Here is a 21,110-nt window from a genome sequence, read left to right on the forward strand (position 1 = left end):
CTTCCCCCACAGTTCAGATTTGTTTAAGAGAAACTCTATCTTCAAATTCACCTCTAAATACATTAAAATCCCTAACTGTTTGTTTCACAAAACTTATTCCAGTGCTGACAATGGTATTGCAGCAATGTCATTCAATCCTTTAAGTTTGGTACAACAAGTACTCATTTTACATTTCACCATCACTTTTACAGCTACTGCTAAATATTTGGAGTCTCATTATTAGATAGATAACATCAGTTTTAGCTAACATGGGGCAGTTGCACTAAGAATACAAAACCAAAACAAGTGGAAGTTTCAATTAGGAAAAAAAAAAAAAAAGGTAAATGATACAGTCTATTATAAAGAACATACCTCACTGACTACTTACATACCAAAAAGCAAAGCAAAATTGGTTAGGTGGGAATTGAGGAAAGGAGAAGAGCAATTGCTGTTCACAGCTCACATAAAAAAAAAAGTATCCAGGAGACAATGTCACCAAATTTTGGAAGACTTAGTAAGCACAACTTTTTCATCAAAGGATGTTTTTTTAGTTTATTTTCTTGCCCCAAAGAAAGTTCAAAGCACATTTCTTTAAAGGTCAGTGGGGTAGAAGGGGTTTCAGACCTCCCTGACAGCAGTGATATCATACAGCATATTGAAGACTAAACTTGCTGAAATCACACAATGTAGTCATCACATATTAACCCCAATATAATAATTTTTGTTTTCACCACATGCAGGTGAAGTGCTGAAGAAAGTTTTACGGTCCGATTTTTTAATGTGATACTAATTTAGAACATAAACAGAAATGGTATATTTCATAGATCTGAGTAAGTGCTAGATACAAGAAGATGCATCAAAATGATTTTGGAACAGATTTTTGAATAGAAAAGCCACGCAAAGGTGATTAGGGAAACATCCAGAAAATACCTACTTCCTGTGATAAATGCTTTCGACTGAGGAAAATCCAAATCTCTCCTCAGAGGTATTAGCCTCCTAACACATGATTTATCTTTTACAACATGATTTTGACTGAACAGTCTAACCTTTTCAGCAAAGACAGGATTTCCAGACAGGTGGCTCAAGTGTACGAACTCCAGATGCAAAGTCCCAAATTCTGCCAAAATGCTGCTGCCGCCAGAGGCCCACGGCCAATTTCGACCGATTCCACTAAGATGGGGGGAAGAGAAATACAGAAAATAACCATGAGAGTCTATGATGCAATGCTAACAAATCTGACAGGTAGTAGATATACTGTTATCAAGAGAAGATAATTAATTTAAAATGTACTTAATAACTGCATAAGGAACCATGCTTTGGCAGCCTTTCATGACTTCACCGCAAGACCCTGAGTTACTCTGGTCCAGTTCTTGGGCTTGTAGAATGGCTTCTTGCAACAAGCCAATCTTTTAGCTCGTGAATAGCTCCATCACACACATCACTGTACCACTGTTTCACTGTATGATATCATGTTTAAAGACACTACAAAACCCACTGAGTATGAGAAAACATTCCCCTGTTAAACATAGGGAAAACAGGTGAAGTATGAGAATGTTTTCTCATACTTCACCTGTTTTCCCTGTATTTAACACAACCTTCTCCAATTCTAACTCTTCCTTCTGCAGTGCAATTTTTTATTAACTTAAAGCCTATGCTGTATATATGCATTAAAGTTAAAGTATTACATGCAGTATGTCTTTCTTAATGCCTGAAAATTTAACAGAGTAGGACATGTAGGCATTGTCTGGCCAGGGACTCTTACCAGGATGAGTAACTTCAGTTTTAATTAAGACCTAAAGATGCTTCACAGCAAAATTTATCTCAGTTTTTGTGCTGAGTGTAAAGAAAAGCACATTTATTGCTAAATCCCCACTAGAAACTAACGATGGTTGAGATTCAGGACTAGAAGTCTGCTAAAATTTCATTACAAAAAGGTGGTTTTTTCCCTTGAAATTTCCAGCAGCAATATTCAGAAATAAACATGAAATTAAAGAAAAGCCAGTTATCTTTTTGGAGCATCTAGGTGAATAATGACATATTAGACCATGAACGTTCAATACAAATACACTTATTAGGTACTGGAATGTCTTCCTCATTTTCAAGTTGTAAACAGCATTAAACACACTCCATACATATATAAAAGATTGGTTTTACTTCCACACATAAACAGCCACTACAGTCATCAGTTAGCACTTGCACAACCATGAAAATTGGGTATTCTTCCTGAGTTAAAATATGACTCATATTATGAAAAAAAACAAAACAAAGCAAAAAACCAAGAAACCCCATCTTTAGTTCGTGCTGGAAGTCCTCAGTTGTATTAAAATTTCTTTCTCAAAAGGTCAACTATCTGTAAGCGAAATTTAACTGATATAATGAAATTAAGACTCCATTAAATTGATTTCCCCACCAGTTACATTAACATATTGTTTTGAGATTTCTGCCACACACACACAAAATAAAAACAAGTCATTAAACTTTAAAAGCAGAGTAAAGGCTACAGATAACACATTTTGTGTTCTGCTTAAATGTTACGGCTCTAAACTGCAACACCTTTAGCTGCCTGGCCTTGAGCTGAAAGCACCATTGGAACTCACTCAAGTGCCACCAAAAATAAAGCCAGAATATTATCTCCTGACAGGCAGACACATATTGTCCCATTTCTGAAGTACCATAGCATCTGTCAAACACTCCCCACAGGTATGCTATAGATTTTCTTTTTCCCACATCATAAAGCGTTGAAGTGACTAAGCTTATCTGAGTGCTGAGTGGAGGGAGAACTTGGGAAAGCAAAAGGAAAGAGCTCAAATGAGGCTCCCCCAGCTGACCATAAAGGTGCAAGAGGCTGGCACACATGGAAGTCCCCTGATGCAAATGATTGGCCAAAACTCCAAAGGAGAAAGATGTTTCTAATCTCCATTGCTGCAGACAAAATCAATAACATAATGAAATCAGGGTGCTGCAAAGATGCACGCAGTCCAACTTTGATATGATATTTGTGTGACAGAAATAGAACACAAGTTTTATGGGATCTGAATATCTCATTTTAAGAGCAATCTTTTGACCTTTGAGGAAAGCAAAAGTGAAGAGAAAAACCCACCTGGTTTACAAGCTGTCTGGACTTCAATCCACCATGGGTCAAAATTTTTCCAAATGGTGACATAAAAGTGTGAAGATATTACAAAAAAGAGGATCAAGGTGAGTACTGCAGACAACATGTCTGGAAACCTCATCTACAGACTGGAGAGCTTACACCTACAGACTTGTTATACACCCAAGAACAGGTGACAGCTCTGGGACACACTGGCCCAAGTTCTGCATAACTGCTGACTTCTAGATGAAAATATTTTAGTTTGTTTCCAAATCATCCAGATTAAAAGATATGACATAAGATACTATGGGTAAATAAAGCTCACCAGATTATAAAGTGGAATATTTTAAGGTTTTGAAAAGTTACCGTGTCATGGCAAAAGCCCACTTTTTTTCTATTATTTCTCAGTAAATCTCAAAGTGGAAACATTAGGCTGTTCCTGCAGCAAGGCACCAACCAAACTTGGCAGAAAACATAATAAAGTCCCTACTTCTATTCCACCACAACACCTGCTGATATCAACACAACCTGTCAGAACATTTTGATGTACTACGTTTTGTTAACCAGAAAAATTTCCAGTCATGGCTGCTGAGGTTTTCTGCATGCAGTGATGTGCTTTATCACAAGTGGAAGATTCTTCTTGCTTAAGATGGTTTGAAAACTATAAACTTGCATTCTTTACTCTTAATGCAAGGAAAGTAGAAAGAAACACCTATGTTGCATCTAAGTACTACTTAATGTAGCTTTCACTGTTTTCAGTTGGGACGGCTGATTAGGAAAAAAAAAGGCATCAACATATTTCTGGCAAATTTGCAAAATAACAAGGATATCTGTTGGTTTAGTCTCAGATGGGTGCTCTAAGTCAAAACTGACCAACTCGTTTCAACAAATGGTAGAATCCAAGAAATCCAGTTCAGTGCCTTAACTATTTTTCATGCAACCTCATACATTCTCTCATATATTGCACCTTTGGAAGCACCAGAACAGGTAAGTTTTCCATATTCTCTCACACTAACTGGAGCAGCCACAGTATTGCTTCTGGTTCCATTTAGCTCTATCCTTATTTGAAGGTGACAGCCCAGCACGCACAGCTATGCAGCCAGCTCCTGAAGGGTCACTGCCAGAGCCCGGGAGATAGTCAACAAAGCTCTCAGCATACCGAATAAGAGAGATTTCATACTCTCTGATCTTTGATGAGACAAAGTAGACTTTGGCTTTTGATTAACAGTCTCTTGACTTAAAAAAATGAAACTGCAAAGGCTGCTCTTCCCCCCCCGCCCCCCAATTTTTTTCCTAAATATTGTATACTTTTTGACAAAACAGACCTTAAGCAGCACAGAACCTGAACAGATGAAGGGATATGGTGAAATGGAAAAAGAATTCTGTGTCAAGGATTATAAACAATGAGTACATTTATAAATCACTAGGTGCCCTAGAAAATAACATGCCATAAATAAGTGTAATAGCTCCGTAAATCTTAATAACCAGGCATAGTATAATACTGATTTCTGCCCATGCATGACATCAGACATCCAGTGTTCCCAACTCAGACATTTTTCAAGCTCTTCACCAATATTATTATTGGGGTGACCAGAAAATTCTCCAAAGTTAAAAAAAGTCAGTGCTAGGTACCTATTTACTCTTCAGCCATAAAGTCAATGCTGGGTATCTATTTATTCTTCTGTTATGTATTTATGGGCTGTCTTCCTGAAATTTTGAGATGCAAGCCTGGGGTCTGGTGTAAGGTTTTATTTCTGCTCCAAGTTTTAGCAAACTATGTATAACATTGCAAGTTCTTACAGTTTTTCTTCCAAGGACACCCATTACTCAGGTCAAGAAACCGCAGTAGGTATCTGAACCCAAAGAATGATCAAATTTGGGGGATTTTCAAAAGGTGGCTTGCGGCTCTGTTTGTGAGCTGCACAAACTTATGTGCAAATCACTCGTTTCAACCAAAGCAAAAATCTGTAAAGCACTGAAAATATTTTGCAGCTTATTTTCACTCAGTTATTCTTCCAAAATGGTATAAAGTCCCAGATGCCTTGTAAGCTGACAAATGCACTCTTCAGAAAGAGATAGATACGTACCACCACTGGCAGAAGACAGCAAAGGGGGCCCAGGTATGACACTCACCCCTTTTATTAGCTGCATTCTGTTACCTTGCTTTCTTTTTGTAATTTATTTCGTCACTGTATTTTTCAATTTTATTATGTTGATACTCACTACAACTTGTACTAAACAAAACTCCTTCTATATACTTCTGGAAGGAAGGAAGAAGCCACACTACTTAAACTTGTTTGAAGTTCCAGACCAGTACTAAAATAATTTCAGTTTACAGGGTACTATTTAATCATTGTGTCTAAAATGACATTGTTTATACTACTTAAAATCCATTAAAATTTCTGTAAAATATTAATAGAACTTTAGAGCTTTCTTCTAAATCATTATAACTAGTGTCATCACCAGCATTACGTAATTAACTGAAATTTGAAATGAGGATCTGAATCAGAAAAGTGTATTAAAGCAGGACCATCATTGGTTTATGGTATTTCCCATTTATTTTATACACTTTGCTACTGAACACTGACTGCCACAGAATCTGTAACAGTGTTTGTAATTCCACTGTCATCCATTCTCAGGAGATATGGGTCTGACTGGCCTGGCCTGCTGGTAACTCAGCTCAGTATCTTTCCAGTAGACCACTGCTGCTCCTTCTGTACTGGGAACAGGAGCTATGAGATCAGTATCTCTTCCAAAATGTACAGAACGTACCAGGAGAGGGAACCACAGAGGAAACATAAATATGTAAAGTTTTTTTCCTTTAAATTACTGAAATTCAGAGGCACAACAATATTGACAAAATTTTTTAAAAATTACATTATGTCCCAAATATATACAAAGCAGCAGGTAATTTTCAACTGAAAGGAACAGCAAATCCTCAGGGAAACTGCATAAATACTTCAAAGGGTCAAAACACTCACCAAATCAAAATTTTGCCATCAGTGAGCAGAACTGTTTCAGTCCCTGGAGACAGTTTATTATTCCCCAACCTTTCCTGGAGGCTGCCAGGACAACTCCACAAGCTGGAGGCAGAGACCTCAGAACTTCAATGTTTAATGCAAAATGTAAAAGCACAACCTAATTGTCAGTATCCTCCTGCAGACTTAGCCAGTAAAAAAAGCAAAAGGCCAGAATAAAAGAGCTCTAGCAGCAACAATGTGAAAAGTCCAACAGCCACAGTTGCAAAAGGTTTCAGGATTAAATATGAAAATAATTCCCTATAGCTCCTTTGGACTGCACTAATCCTGATCATTTATGCGAAAAAGCTGCTCCAACTATGACGGCAGGTGAAAATGCAAAACACTGTGACAGAGAAATGAGAACATGGCACTACGAGGGGTCCATTTAAATTCCCCAGAGCCATGAGACTCAAGCTGGAGCATACAGGTTGTGCCCTGGTACTTCCAGGAGTGCTGAAGGAACAGGGGGATCTGCCCAGAGAATACAATTTACAACTGAAATTGGTTGGGCTTCATCTTGTTTTAACAGGAACCTGCACAAGCAGATGCCCAGCCCAGCCTGCAGTCCCTGGGTTGCTTCCCTTGCTCTGCAGCATGAGCCACTCCTCTGACATCCATTAGGGAGAGGGACCTTCCCAAACGGAGGTCAGGAAAAAGGGGGAGGGTGATGCAAAGGCCACACAAACTTTCCTGCAGCTTTTTTCTCTTTCTTCCCCCGCCCTGTTCCCCAGGACCACTTCACGCTTCTTGAGTCTCAACCCACAAGTGTAAATGTCTTACAAATAAAGTAAAATTACCAGCTTTTTTTGTGAAAAAAACCGTCATCCCCCGCTTCTCCTCCAAAAGGACGTCTGTGGTCCTCAGACAATTTTGAAAGCATAATGATCACTTTTCCATGTTTCAGCCTTAAGATCACAGCCACAGGCGATGAGGCTGCACGGCTCACACCCCAGACTGTCATTCAGCACATGGACACTGTGCACCAGAGACGGGTCTGACTGCAGCGAAGATGCAAGAGCAGTGCAACTCCAGCAAGGGCATTCACAGAAATGAATCTCTGAGGCTCCCCCGACAATCAGTACAGGGAGATAACAAAATTAAATCACTTCACAGAGGAGATTAAGCTGAAGGTGGAGTCTCTCCTTTTACAGAGCAAACCCAGGGAGACCAGCCTCACCTACAGTTACCCCCTGCCAGGTGCCCAAATCTCCTCAAGATTTCAATTAACTTCACAGGTATTAGATGGATTTTTTTAACTCTTTACAGGCTAATAAATATAACAAAAAGTAGGATTGGAGTTAAACACTTTGTAATGTTATATTCTTACTTCTTAAATTTTAATATAAGGTTTCTCCTAGCTCACAATTTATTTTTAATGGTCCTTTTTTTGTACTGGTCACATTTGCATGACATTTTTATAAAATATTGCAAGATAACTTTTGGCAGATTAAATTCAAAAAATAAATACAGAAAACTTTTCTACAGTACCGTGACATGAAAAGGATACCACAAAGTCCATGAATCTTCTATACATAGCCAGGCAAAGCCATACAGACAGTGCCACATATTGTGAATTAGTAAAACAAGCAAGTTAACATAATGCATAATGTCCAAAATTTCTCTCATAGATATAATACATGTCAACTTATTATTATTTTCTCTGCCATATTTCAATCCAGTGAGAAAAATGTCGAAAGGCACATTCCATTTTGGCAGAATCAGTCATGATTTCTATGGATGGCTTTTTTAAAAAAAAAACAACCCAAATGTATTCCTTTTATAAAAAGTCAGTATAACTACATAATGGCCAGTCATTGCATTTCCAATAAAGTATTTATACATTACAAAAGGCTTTAGTCTATTTCTTTTCTGCCACTACCAGTCTTTCATAATATTTTAATTTAATTAAGTCAACTGAGTCTCCTTAGAACAAATTAAGTCAGTAAAGGGTCAGATTTTCATTTACATACTCAGTACCTATTTTCATTTTAAACAAAATATATTTAAAAGATTTAAGTTGCTATAGAGCCCTAGATGGCACAAAATACGTCAAAATGCTAAATGAAACTTAATTGCTTTCAGCATTTCCTAGGCAAATGACTGAACTCAAAACCAAACAGTTAAATATACTTTGTGACACACACCTCAACATAAAAATAAGAAAATAACAGAAGAAATATTTCATGGACACTATAGCTGCATACTGTGATCCTGATGCCCTAGCTAAGGGAGTCACTACGGCAGCCAAAAGGATGATACTCAGAGGTTATTTTCATAGCATATCTAATGTTTCATGCATGATTTAGGATTGCCACATCTGAAAACGCTTTCATAAGAATGATTTTTTATTTTGCTCTGAATAGAACCATTTGTCAATATGTCACAAAAAATAAATTAAAAGCAGCTTCTTCTCTTCCCAGAAACCAATGCTGATCATGAGACGCACATCCCTTCCCAGCAGCTTGCCAAGAGAGAAGCTAAATTCAGGACCATGGACCACACTGGGAAGTTAAAGGGGGATCTGCTGTTAGAAAAGGTTCTCTTCATCTTTCTGCTTTCAGTATTGCAGCTAACTAATAATGCTATTAAACTATGGGTTATGATTTAATTTATAAAGGAAATGTGATGAAGAATTGAATTATTTTATTAGAGGCTCATACTTTTTAAAATAAACAAAAACCCCAACCACAGAGCATACAGGCAACGCTTGCTAAAGTTTCAACTGCTGTATTTGATAAATTACATTCCCAAAAGATTATTTTTTTCTCTTAATTTTCCTTCGCCTACCACCCCCAAGAGTACAACATATGGGATCTTGTTTTCAGGGCCTGTCTTCACAAGCACTGAAATCAATGATTTATTTGTTAAGACTTCAAAGATATTTAATATGTTTTTCCTTTCCCCATACCTGGCAAATCATCTGAACACCTATCTAACAGAAGAAAGATAGAAACACAGAAATCCCACGTTTGTTTACACCACTGGTACTCAACTCTTCCACCCAAGTCTAGTGGTAGAAGCTGCCAGAACAGCACCTTGTGGGCAAATTCCATCGGGGGAACCTGTGACAGGGCTAGCAGAGCCGCTGTGCACTTCTAGCCCCAGTAGCAAGTGTGAAACATCTTCCTGTCCAACTTCTAATAAATGGCAATTAACTTTCTGCAGCCTACGTGGTCCCTATCTCCCCCCAGACAGCACCAACCAAGGCAGACAGACTTCTACTGGAGATCTGACTTTTCCACTGTATCCCTTTCCTGAGAAAATAAAATAATTATGATCTGATTAAGCATCTCTCACACAATGTCTTGACAGCTGGAGACAGCAGAAAAAGAAACTTAAATCAGCTAGCCAGCCTATGTGGTAGTTTTTGATGTCTGTTTTATTCCACTTTGTTAGGAGAATCATTTAGGCAAATGCTAACAGCTGGTTAGTTTTTCAGCTGTGACAATGAGTGTGTAACTACTGCCCTTGCCTAATCATTGCCCAGCTGGTGGCCTCCTGCTCCACTCAGTTGCCCTCTCTGAAGACTGACTGACACCAGCTATTACCTGGTGAGGTGATTTCCAGGGATGTTGATTTAGCAGGAGGCAGCAGACTGTGAATTAGCACCATCAGCAACTGCAGTATGAAAACTAACAACAAAAGTGGTTACTCAATTTTACAGTACGACAGGGAATTAAAAAAATTCTGTGCTGTAATGTCAGACAGAACATGAATGTTTTTTTGACTGTAACAAGTGAGATAATTAAGAGGCATAGCCTCAAGAGCTATTAGTTTGAGAACATTAATTTTATTTATCTGTCTAGTCATATGCAGTATCAGCATTAATATATGCTGATCTCCTGGCCAGTTCAGTTCTGCCAGTACAGGAGATGCATCCATTTGTACTGAAGGCACATGCACATCATTATCTGGCTGGAAATGTGGGTGGCTGACTGTTCATCACACGAGAAACTACTAGCGCAGCTCCAAATATATGCTAATATCAAACAGATCTTAAAACAAGATCCCTCCTTTCCTCCATGAGGTTCATCAGGTCCTTCAAAGGCAATGTATGTGGCATGCTTTCTAATCCAAACATTACAGAGATGCCCACCCGTAAAAGGGCAGTAGAAGCAGAAATGGTCTCCTTGCTCCCCTTGTCATTTTTAGGAAGTCAGGACCAGTCAGAATAGTTTTGTAGTTCTTGAAGATTAGTAGTTGTTTTAGAGAACTTACAGTACCTAGGCACATCAGGTGCACTATCTGTGGTTAAATTTTTCAAGAGCAAAAGTTATCCTCCTCCCAATATTTTTGTCCCGTTTAGGGAAAACTACCTAGCAATCTTTGAAGCTATCCTAGAATGGTCACTATTTCCTTACTGTACTTGAGGCAAAAGGTTAAAATGCTCAACAGTCATGGAACACTATCAAGTGGGCTGATCTTCCTCCAGGTGACCATCTGACAGGCAATTTCTCTTCCGACTGGACAACACAGCAACAGAGACTGAAAAGCACCGTTAATGTAAAAGCAGAATTGAGCAGAAGGTGCATGAAGTACAAAATTTCCAGTATCAACTTGTGCTGTGGCCTCTGCCAGAACAGATCCCCACCTCTCAGAAGGATCAAGTTAGCGGTGGAGGAGGTGTTGGAGAAGTGTGCATATAAACACACAAGGGAGCCTAGAGAGTTATGCCTGCTCCACGTCCAAGTCACAGTCCATGAAACCCCACTAAGTACTCTTCACTCAGTAAAAAAAGATATTGTTCAATGCTACCATGAAACTTACTACCATGGCAAGAGGACCAGTGCCTCTGTGGTGAAATGTACTTGCTCTCCTGGGGAAATACTGAAATGAATGGGAACAGCGGCAGGGGGAGCAGGAGGAGCCAAGACACAGGTGGAGACCAAAATGTACGGGAATATCAAGACGAAGAAGAGACAGTCTCATCTGCCTCTGGAGAGCAGCAGAGAATAAGTGAAGGTCAGTGACATTGCTCGTGGGAAGATCATGCTTTACTGTACGCATTGAAGCCTGGCAGCTACTGAGAATAAAAATAAAACACTTCCTCCATGGGCTCAAAAAACCACCAGACACCATCAGATACCTCTTCTGTGATCTAATACATGGTTTCTGAACGTCTGGAATTAACAATACTGTATTGATGCTTAGAATAATCGGAGTATCTTATTCTTACCGGTTCATTCAGACTGTTGGGCTGCTTTTTTTTAATGTCAAATTCCCGTAGCATTTCTCTGTGGAAAAAGACTGAATTTCTGTAGGACTTTACAGGTAGGGCTTGTACAGTCCTTTCCTTATGGCTGTCTGCCCTGTGACACTTCTCGCGTTACTGGTGCTCTAAAGGAGCATCAAAGCTTATGGAACTGGCACCCTGCAGTAAACCAACAGAGCAGTAAGCTCACACGTACGCACCCACATGGAGGAGTGTGAGAAAGGGAGAGACAATTATTAGCCAAGCAGTACATGACTTGAAATGTCAATATGAGACATGTCAAGTACTTAAAGGTAACTTGCAGTGTCACCGTCTAAATCTGTACTAAAACTGTACTTGCTACTGTAATGATTTCTGATAAAAGTTATCTGAGCATGGCACAGACCTACATGTCTCCCACAACACACTAATGAATAAACTAAACAATTCATGTTTCCTATTACTTTATGCACTAAAGGTTTAATTAATCAATTCCAAGAGCTAGGAAAGCAAGAGGGAATACAACACAACAGAGCAAGGCTAGAGATAATAAGCACCGCACAGACTACTTTTAATCAGGTCCCTGAAGAAAACTGAAAATAACAGGAAATCAAAACTCATGAATGGAAGTCTACAGTTCTGCCATCCATGCAACAATAAGTTACACGGTGTAAAAGACGACGGTATTACAATAAAATTCCCTACTGTAGCAACTGGTATAACTCAGCGTTAGTGACAGTCTAAAAAATCTTCCAAAACCAAACCCAACTAAACAACCAAACAAAAAGACCTTCCATCTGTAAAAAAACCTCAAAAACCAACAAAGCAAGAAAAACTCCCAAACCTCCTGGTTCTGAGAAGCCAATGGAAAACACATTCTTAGCAGATTCACTGGGAAAAAAAAATTGAGTCCATGAGAAAGACCATATATATGTTCTCTTCTTCTCTGCCATGCCTTTTAATACTAAAAGATGAACTAACCTTGTTTGTTTAACTATAAAGCTTATTTTGGAACTTTACATTTCACATTAAGTAAGAGTACTTGCTGCCTTAAACCACCTCAGCCATGGCATCAGCACTGTCGATCTACTTTGCTCAGTACATCTCTCTGTAAGACTCTGCATCCAGTTTTATATCACTTTTCAAACACTCAGCTTAAAGGTTATCTTTTTTTTTTTTTTTCTGCTGAGGGTTTGCTGTAAAACCCCCCTCCACACTGATTAGTTCATTAACTTCTGACTTCAGTGAGTTTCTGTCTCGCATCAGCATTCCTTTACTAATAACTCCTATTTGAGCTTTTCTAAATTATTCTTGTACCATATCAATCACATTGTCCAAGCACAAATCAACTTTACTAATTTCCTTTGTAAAATAATTTGTTATGAGGATGAGTGTTGAGCAGTTTGCATTTGGAAGTGACTAGGTAACACAGAAACACTGTGGAAAATTGATGCTAGAATTCAGAACTTGCCCATTTCTTTTTTCTTGATGTATTTGTTGGTTTGGGTTTTTTTTGCTGCTCCTCTATCTTTCTGCTCCCACAACCCTCATCTTGCTCTTCCACTCAACTTCTGTGTTACCAGATATTATTCCCTCTGCTGTCAGTCACTTGAGATCTTCAGGTTCTCTCCACAGAGCCTCAAGTAGCAGCAGCAAGATGCATTTCTATGATGGAGATTCTACAACAGTGGTCACCTCCAGTTCAGCTTAAGGACACTCACAACTCAGTCAAGAATATTAGTGTACTGAATTATTGTGAAAACAGTGGCTTCTCTACCAGATGAGTCAGAGTCACTTTTTCAATGCCACTAATGACCTTCTGGACAGGACAAAATCTGAGTATTCGGTCTTTTCAGTCTGATCAGGGACTTTCCAGAGAAGGTAAAGATTCAAAGCATCAAAACAACGGATGGCAAGTGACAGGCTACATGAAACTTCCCAGTCCCTAATTCCCACTTTCCAACACTAATTTTATAATACCTAGATCGCCCTAATCTCAATCTCAGTCATTTTAAATATCTATCACTCTTGTTTATCCAATCATACTCATTCCTTACCACCAGACAGTAACTTTAAACAGTGGTTTTAATCTTCTACTTTTCTGAACTCAATTAGCTTTTATTGGTTTCTCATTTCAAGAAAATATTTTAAGTGGATTCACAGGCACTTAAGAAGCCTTTCAAAGCCTTTAGTCACATTTATTGTGCTTGATATTGCATGTAGTACCATTAAATGTTTGAAGCGAGAATCAAAATCATGACACTAACTGCACGGCTCCGTTATTAAAAATAATTGGCTGACTAGTTGCAAAGGTCTGTTTTAAGCAGTTTTGTAGCTACTATTCATTGTGAGGAGCCTACGCCAAAGGCTTTCTGACTGACAGTCAATTATTTCTCCTTTTAATACAGCTGTTGGATCAACAGTGGTTTCAGATACTGGACAGCTTGTCACACAAGACTTGCAGCTGCAATACTCATCTGATATAACGTTAACTTACAAATGCCATAAATTACACTTGCATATGCATTTGCAGATATGTGTATCAACCTAAATGTACAATACAGAGACACCACTGTTGTCAAGTGAAACCTCTCCCTTCAGTATCTGCTTTCACAGATGCTGTGACAGCTGTATGAAACACTACTGAAATGGCATTCTGGTTCACTGAAAGCGACAGCTCTTCCAGATAAAAAAACCTGAAGTAGTCTTTTTCAGACTAGTGTTGCTAAAGACATAATCTGTTTTGACAAATGCTTTAAGAAAGGTATAAATGTCCCTTTTTTCCAGTCTGCTTCAATCTTCTTCCTCTTTACCGACATGTTGCAGTGTCATATAAATCCATTTGTTCTGGGATCAGATAAACATTTGTTTTTCTCAGTGCCCATCACTAAGGGCTTGATCCTTACTCACAGCCAACAGAAACACTCCTTCCTGGTGGCTTCAAAAGGTACTGATCAAGCATTAAACTTCTGTAATTGCCAATATTGCAGAGACCACAGGTGAATATGAATATGGGGAATCCATAGTGTATAAATTCTTTCCATTAACACCATTCAGATTTGGGAACTGAGAACTGGTTCTCTTTCTGGAAATGAGTAATACGATGTAAAAAAAGACTGTTTCAGTTTCTTTTCCCAGCACCTGACACATTTGCTATGCACATTTTCATCCTTCAATGCCTATCAATTTTGAAAATGAAGATCTAAGTCAATTACTTTAAAAAAAGAGAAGTACGCACTTACGTTCCTTTTCCCTCACTTCATACATTTATAGAGATACATATTATTCAGGGTGTACCAGTCAATTTAACAATAAAGAGCTATCCCTATTGTCCTCAAATGACATTAGTTTCAGGCGTATCGCTAGGCTAGTGGAAAACATCCATGTTATTTATCAGTTTCTGATTCTAAATGTTACGCTTGTGCTCCAAACAAAATGGAATATGGTTTAATAAACATGACATCTGATTTCATTGGATCACATATGTACAAATGAATCAAGTCCCTCGTTGTTTGTGTAATCAAGGAATATCAACCAATGGCTAAATCATGATCAAATTAATTAACTAAGGTATGATTAAATAGGAATATTTTCTACTGTATAGCAGGCAGATGGACACTCGCCAGCCCCTCACCCCAATCTAATACACACCTGATTTTCACCTGAGGAAAGTATCTCCATCACACTTTTCCTGTGGTACAGTCTCTATCAGCTGTTATTTAGCTGTGTTCCACCAAACCAAAATTTCACCTTTAATTCACTTGTTACTTCATGCAACAAATAATTCTACACAGCTGCTTCTCATGTTATAGATGAGCTATTTACAAGAAACCAATGATGCTGACTATCTCAGATAGCAAGGCACAGCACAATACAGCTTAATCCTCAGATATGCACTAAAAATTATGATCCAGGACAATCTGATTATACCATAAAGAGAAGAATTAAAAAAAAAGGACAAACATTACCTCAAAAACTCAGCACAGCCAGATTAGGCAAGACTTGTATTTTTAAAGAAAAAGTAATTTTGTTCCATAATCGTTTTGCAGTAATCCATGCTTTAAATTACGATACAATGATACCTTCAAGTAGTGAATATCCTGAAGAAGGAAAAGAGTTTTCCATCCAGTTACCTAATAATTCAATAGAGTTGAAAAAGGCAGAAATACCTACGCTACCTTGGCAGAGCAGAAAAATAAGAAGTATCAAACATTTCTTCTAAAAGTACTTGTTAAAAAATAAGATCACAATCCTCGCACTCATGACCACACTTAAAGATGTTCCTTGGAGGATTCTGTAAACGAGATTATCAGATAATAAAGGGGCTGGCATCAAGTAGTCAAATAAGCTTTTCTTAACCATAATGGGATTTTAATCAATATAATGAAAGTAAGATAAAGGATAAAGTGAAATCAGCATGAAAGGATTACTATTTAAAATGATAGAACAATCAAAGGCTCACAAAACCCCCATGCTTCTGGAATCCTTGGAAACCCGCTGGAGATTATATGTGTAGTTTTTTTTCCTGCACTGGCATATACTGTTGCATTAACCGTGTTGAAAAAGCTTCTCCATATTGAACAATTTACACAGGGAAATTAGCTTGCTATTTTTCTTTATCAAATTATCAATAAGAACAATGATGCTATAGTTTTACAAAGCATTTAAGAAAATCAAGTTTATACCTGAATTCTAGGAAAACATTTCCGTAAAGGTTTTAAATGTTGCTTGTAATGCCTCACTGCTTTTAATGGCTTTAGTGCAAGAATATGTATTTTAAGCTTTTTTTTTTTTTCCTTTTTTGTATTTCCAGCTGTAGACTGGAATAATATGGTATAGAATGGAGTATCTTGCAAGGATCATCATGTAAGAAGTGGCATACTTGTTCTTCAACTAAAATTAAGACCTTGTCGGGAACGGAGTATATTCTGGATAGATATGGCATATTGGTTAGTTGTCTTGACCCTTTTGAAAGATAGTAAAAAAAAGAATTTTTGGTCAAGAGCACAATTATCTTCTGGGTACTAGAGAAACTTTGAACTCAAAAGCCATCAAAATAAGCTGGTTTTAGGTCTCTTATAAGTAACTTCAAATAGAGTCTGTTGACTCTATCAAAACGATTTAATTTCTTGATTCTTACAATATTACAAATTTGTGAGTACGAGAGCAACACCCTGGTCCAAGTCAAAATGATCAGAGCAAACACAGAAGTGGAGACGGCTCCCCTTTCTCACTCCCGTCTCTTTCAGGTAGACAGACTTCCAAAGGATGTCTGACGTGTGGGTGAATGCAGGGATCGAATATAAAGGCCAGGATCCCTTGTTCTCCCTAAAAGGCGAGCACAAAGAGCAACTTCCGCTGGAGCTGCTATCTCTGTGGTCAGCAACAGGTCTTTTTCTAATCCTCTGAAGTACCTAAGACATATTTAGTCAATATGTGACTGATTATCGACAAATCAACTTGGCTCACACACAAAAAGCTATACAATTACAAAGGATCATAAAAGGAAAAAAAGAAAAAATAAACCAGTTGTTCACTTCAAAGAGGCTCAAGAAATACTGAAACATAGTCTCCCATATCAGAGGATCAAGTACTGATGTGGTATAGAATAGCATAAAACATACATAAAAGTGATGGGGATGCCATGGTTTTGTCCAACATTTGTCTTCTCTTTCCGTTGTGCTTGAGTGAGAGGAAACAAACGTAAGTGATACTGACCGTACACCAGAGCTGCTCTGATAAGACAAGTATTTTGGTGACTCAAAAAATGTGTATGGAAAAGAGGTCTGGAGAACTCATGAAGAAATCTAGGATTAGAGTTTGCTACGGAAGCATCCCCAAAAGCTTGGAGAAGCAGGTATGGGGTAGGAGGTTTTAGAAATGAGCAGGCTGTTAAGCGGAAATGCAAACAAGGCATGTTGTGAGCTGTATGACATGGCTTAAATGTCAACTGAGGAATGAGGGTGCTGAAGGGCATATGTTATTCATTCATGGAAAGGCCTTCCTTGACCAGCTACAGACAGACAGCGACAAATTTTAGAAAGCTTAGAGAAGAGTAACAAGGATTATGAGGAACAGAGAAAGTATTGCCCCATGGCTGAGGGCAGGAAGAGTGATCTTGTTAATGGATAATGGGTTAGACATGGCAATAGTCTTCTTCCAACACGTAAAGGGGGATAAATCTTCCACCAAAATAGTGAAGTATTTAAGTTCCACGCTAGACATCAGAGAAAATAACAGCCACCCCAGAACTCCCAGTAGTGAAGATACAGAAGCACCGGGATCAGCTTCCTTGGAAAAGCATGGAATGTCCATGTTGCAGGTCTTGAAGAAATGGCTAGACGAACATCTGTCTAGGATAACTGAGGCACAGCTTAAGTGCTCCGTATTGGAGCATATGGATTGATGACATGACTTCTGCCTTATTTTCTGTCATTATTTAATTTCTGAAACCTCCCAATAAACTTCTGATAAAGCAATACAAAGCTAAATCATACATTCCTGATGAATTAAAGCTTGTTTACTAATAAAAATTTCACAGCATCTCATCTCTGTGTATTATCAGAGTAGGGAAGCAAGTAAAGCTCATAAAGAGTCCTTTTTGAATTTTTAAGCTATGCCTTATCAAAGCATCTGTGGTACATCATTCAGAAGAACCAGTACGTCATGCAAAAATTGGACAGTTTAGACTTCATTAAATGGAGTAAAAGGAGCAAGATTGAACCACTGTCCAAACTTTAATTACTCAAAAGCAAGCTTGTGAACTTGTAGTTCTCACAAAAACCTTGGATGACAGTAAACCTTAACCATACAACAGGCTTAATACTAAAGTGACAGAATTAAGTCTTCAAAGACAGGTCCAAAAGCCATTAGCTGTTAACACAATGCTGACTAAAACATAGTTAAGCAAAACTCAATTAATTTACAAAATGAAATCTGGGTAGAAGATCGAGAAAATAGTTAATTTATGGCTTTAGTAAAATATCATGCCATGATGTGAAACAACATTGCTGAAAAACTGCACGTTCTAATGTCTGTTAGAAAATATTAATTTGAAAAGAATCAAAATCAAAATGATAAATTTTTTAAATCTTCTTTGCTCCAGTAGATTTTGTTATCTAGAAAGTATGCTGTATGACATGAAATGGACAACCTGAAAGGTCAACCAGAAAGACTCTCAGATTTGCTGCACCAACCACGATTTGCTGGGATATATTCAAAACACACGAGCCTCACCAAGGCTAAGGACTGAATCAAGACATTTACATTAATGGGCCTTTGACAGACTAGTACTCATTTTTTTCATACAACACACAACATGAGCACCATAGCAAGATATATAGCATATGGATACCATTAAAGCTCGATTATAATGAATATTTGCTCATTTATTTCTCTAAGCACTACTGCAAGGAATGTAGCAGCAGTTTCATAGATGTCAATTGGAAACAGTAGCCTTTCATTTAATTTGCTGAAAGATTGTTCCCTCCTATTAACTTTCTCATAAAGATGTGTCAGTGTTGTAACAATAAAAATGTAATTTTAACATGAAGTTTAAACCAATGGAGGCAAATTTCTGGAACAAACTGCTTAGGTGGCTCACAAGCCTCTTTTTATTTCCTACTCAATAGCTCTGAAACTACCCCACCATTGTACAAATCTCATTTTGTCTTTACCCTCCGCTATCTGGATTCCTACTGTGACATCATGTGTTTATGGCATTTACTGCTGAGGGTTTTTTTTTTGGGTTTTTTTTTTTTTTACTACTTGTTAGTGGGCAGCAGAAAGTGACTATTCTGAAAAGTCTTTAAAAATTATATTAAGTTATACCATATCCTCCAAGCCAGGTCTACTCAGTTAGGTTATGGTGTACTACAGTGAGCAAGGTCTGCTCATCAAAAGCAGCAAACACAAGGTCACTCATCGTTTAATGTGAGATTAGAGCAAGAACACCACATATTTTGGATGTTGGCTAGGTGTGTCCACCTAACTCAACACTTAAAAGAGAGTTCACATCAGCCCACAGGACTAAGAAGTCAGGTTGCATGTCTTCCACAACATAAAGACATGCTCCTGCTCTTCTCTGTCCTTACACAAGTACGCCTGTAATGAGTTAAAGGTCAGTCAGAGCAGAACATGATCATGGAAATTTTGCTCGTTGGGTCCATCTTAAGGTTGAGTAGCCAGGCATTAGCTCTCTACTATAGTAATTCCAAATTATATGAAAATACTAGGAAAAAAAAATAGCAGACAGCCAGCCTACACAGCATCTAATAATCACCCTAACACTGGCAGGCTCCAGTAGCAAAAGTCACACTCACTTGAAAAGCTCACCCTGCCATAACATCAATATGATAATGCCATACAGTTAGTTTGAACACATACAGATTTTTTAGCAACAACCCATTGCAAAATATCATACACAAAATCCAAAACGATCTCAGCAGATACAGATTCTTTGGTAATCCTCATTTCTCCTGATGGAAGAATTCACCCTCTTCTTTTATGGTTTCTTCCTCAATATGAACATCATGCTGGCCATCATAGCAGAGATCCAAAGATATGACAGAGGATCGGCTTTCAAAGGTATATGTACATGCAACTCATCAGCAATCAGGAGACAGAAAACTGTTAGAAGTTTTTCTTAAATAAAAAACAAAGAAAGAAAAAAGACATTAAAAGCCAAACTATCTATCAAAACTGGTCAGAAAGATTGAAGTTTTGCAGTTAACACTCCATATCTCTCAGTACTATGAGGAAAAACCACCGACAGCTACAAAAAGCCTTGAGGCATTCATATGTATGACTGAATCTGCTTTTGGAGGATCTCTTGGACTTCTCTACACATGTCAGTTCTGCAACCATCCATTTCATCAGCACAGCTGAATGCATGACAATACTGGATCACTTAAGGTTATATTTTATGCTACATATCTACAAACTAATTCTGTAATGTGTAATCTTTGTCAGTCATAATACCTGGTAGTACATGAAAGCACACAATGGAAATATAGCTGATCTAACTGAAAGTTATAGCGTGATCAAACTGATTTACAGTACTGGAGTGACTAATTCATCACAGAATGACTTCAAAGAACACATAAGACACTTCAAAATATCTCTTTCTCCAAACAGCTGCATGTCATGTAACTATTCTTAATTTGCCATATGCAAACTGAGCTTTATTACTGTGAATGCTCATGAAAGTTCTGTTACACTGGTGAGTGCAAAGTAAACACTCAGCAAATATGAAAATAAAACAATACAAAAACTTAAGATACTTTCAAAATGGTTTGAAGCAGACAAAAATAATGGAAATACGTATTGTTCATAACCATGTGTCTAAACAGAAAAAACTACCAAATCTGCTATATTCTTTATTAATTTAATTTGTTCCAAAATTAATGGTTCAATATGACTAATGCAATAAATGATATTGTTGTCCATTTTTTATTTTGAAAATCAAGCTAATTCATTCAATGACAAATTTTTGATAGGGAGAACAATATAGAATATTTCAGGATTCTAAAACCATGACACTGACATGACACTGGCTCTGAAACATAAATTAGAAGAAGGCATAAGATGGTAAACAGCACCATGCAGTATTCACAGACATTAATGCCAACCAACAAACCTCAGATAATTTTCAGGTTCCAAGGTACCATTCTCTGTATCTGAGGTTGGGCTGTTTGTTCAGTTGTTTTTTTTGTCCAGAAGTTATGCGTGAAGCAAATCAAATATGAGATCTGCTTGAATCTTACTCTCTACCACTAAACCAGAAATTCCTAGTAGGTCCTTTATAAAATTTCAAGGCTTTTATTTGATT

At 37.8% G+C, this 21,110-nt stretch overlaps 1 protein-coding gene across 3 annotated transcripts in view; it reads right to left on the minus strand.

Annotated features, from left to right (window-relative positions):
* MAN1A1 (mannosidase alpha class 1A member 1) overlaps nucleotides 1–21,110 on the minus strand; it is a 151,699-nt gene that overhangs the window by 29,869 nt on the left and 100,720 nt on the right. For all 3 annotated transcript variants that reach the window (XM_055811199.1, XM_055811198.1, XM_055811200.1), the window contains exon 6: nucleotides 1,026–1,149. In XM_055811199.1, the coding sequence (XP_055667174.1) occupies nucleotides 1,026–1,149 (124 nt within the window). The remainder of the gene's footprint in view (nucleotides 1–1,025; nucleotides 1,150–21,110) is intronic.

This window comes from Falco peregrinus, chromosome 7 (genome assembly GCF_023634155.1).
Source record: "Falco peregrinus isolate bFalPer1 chromosome 7, bFalPer1.pri, whole genome shotgun sequence".
NCBI lineage: Eukaryota > Metazoa > Chordata > Aves > Falconiformes > Falconidae > Falco > Falco peregrinus.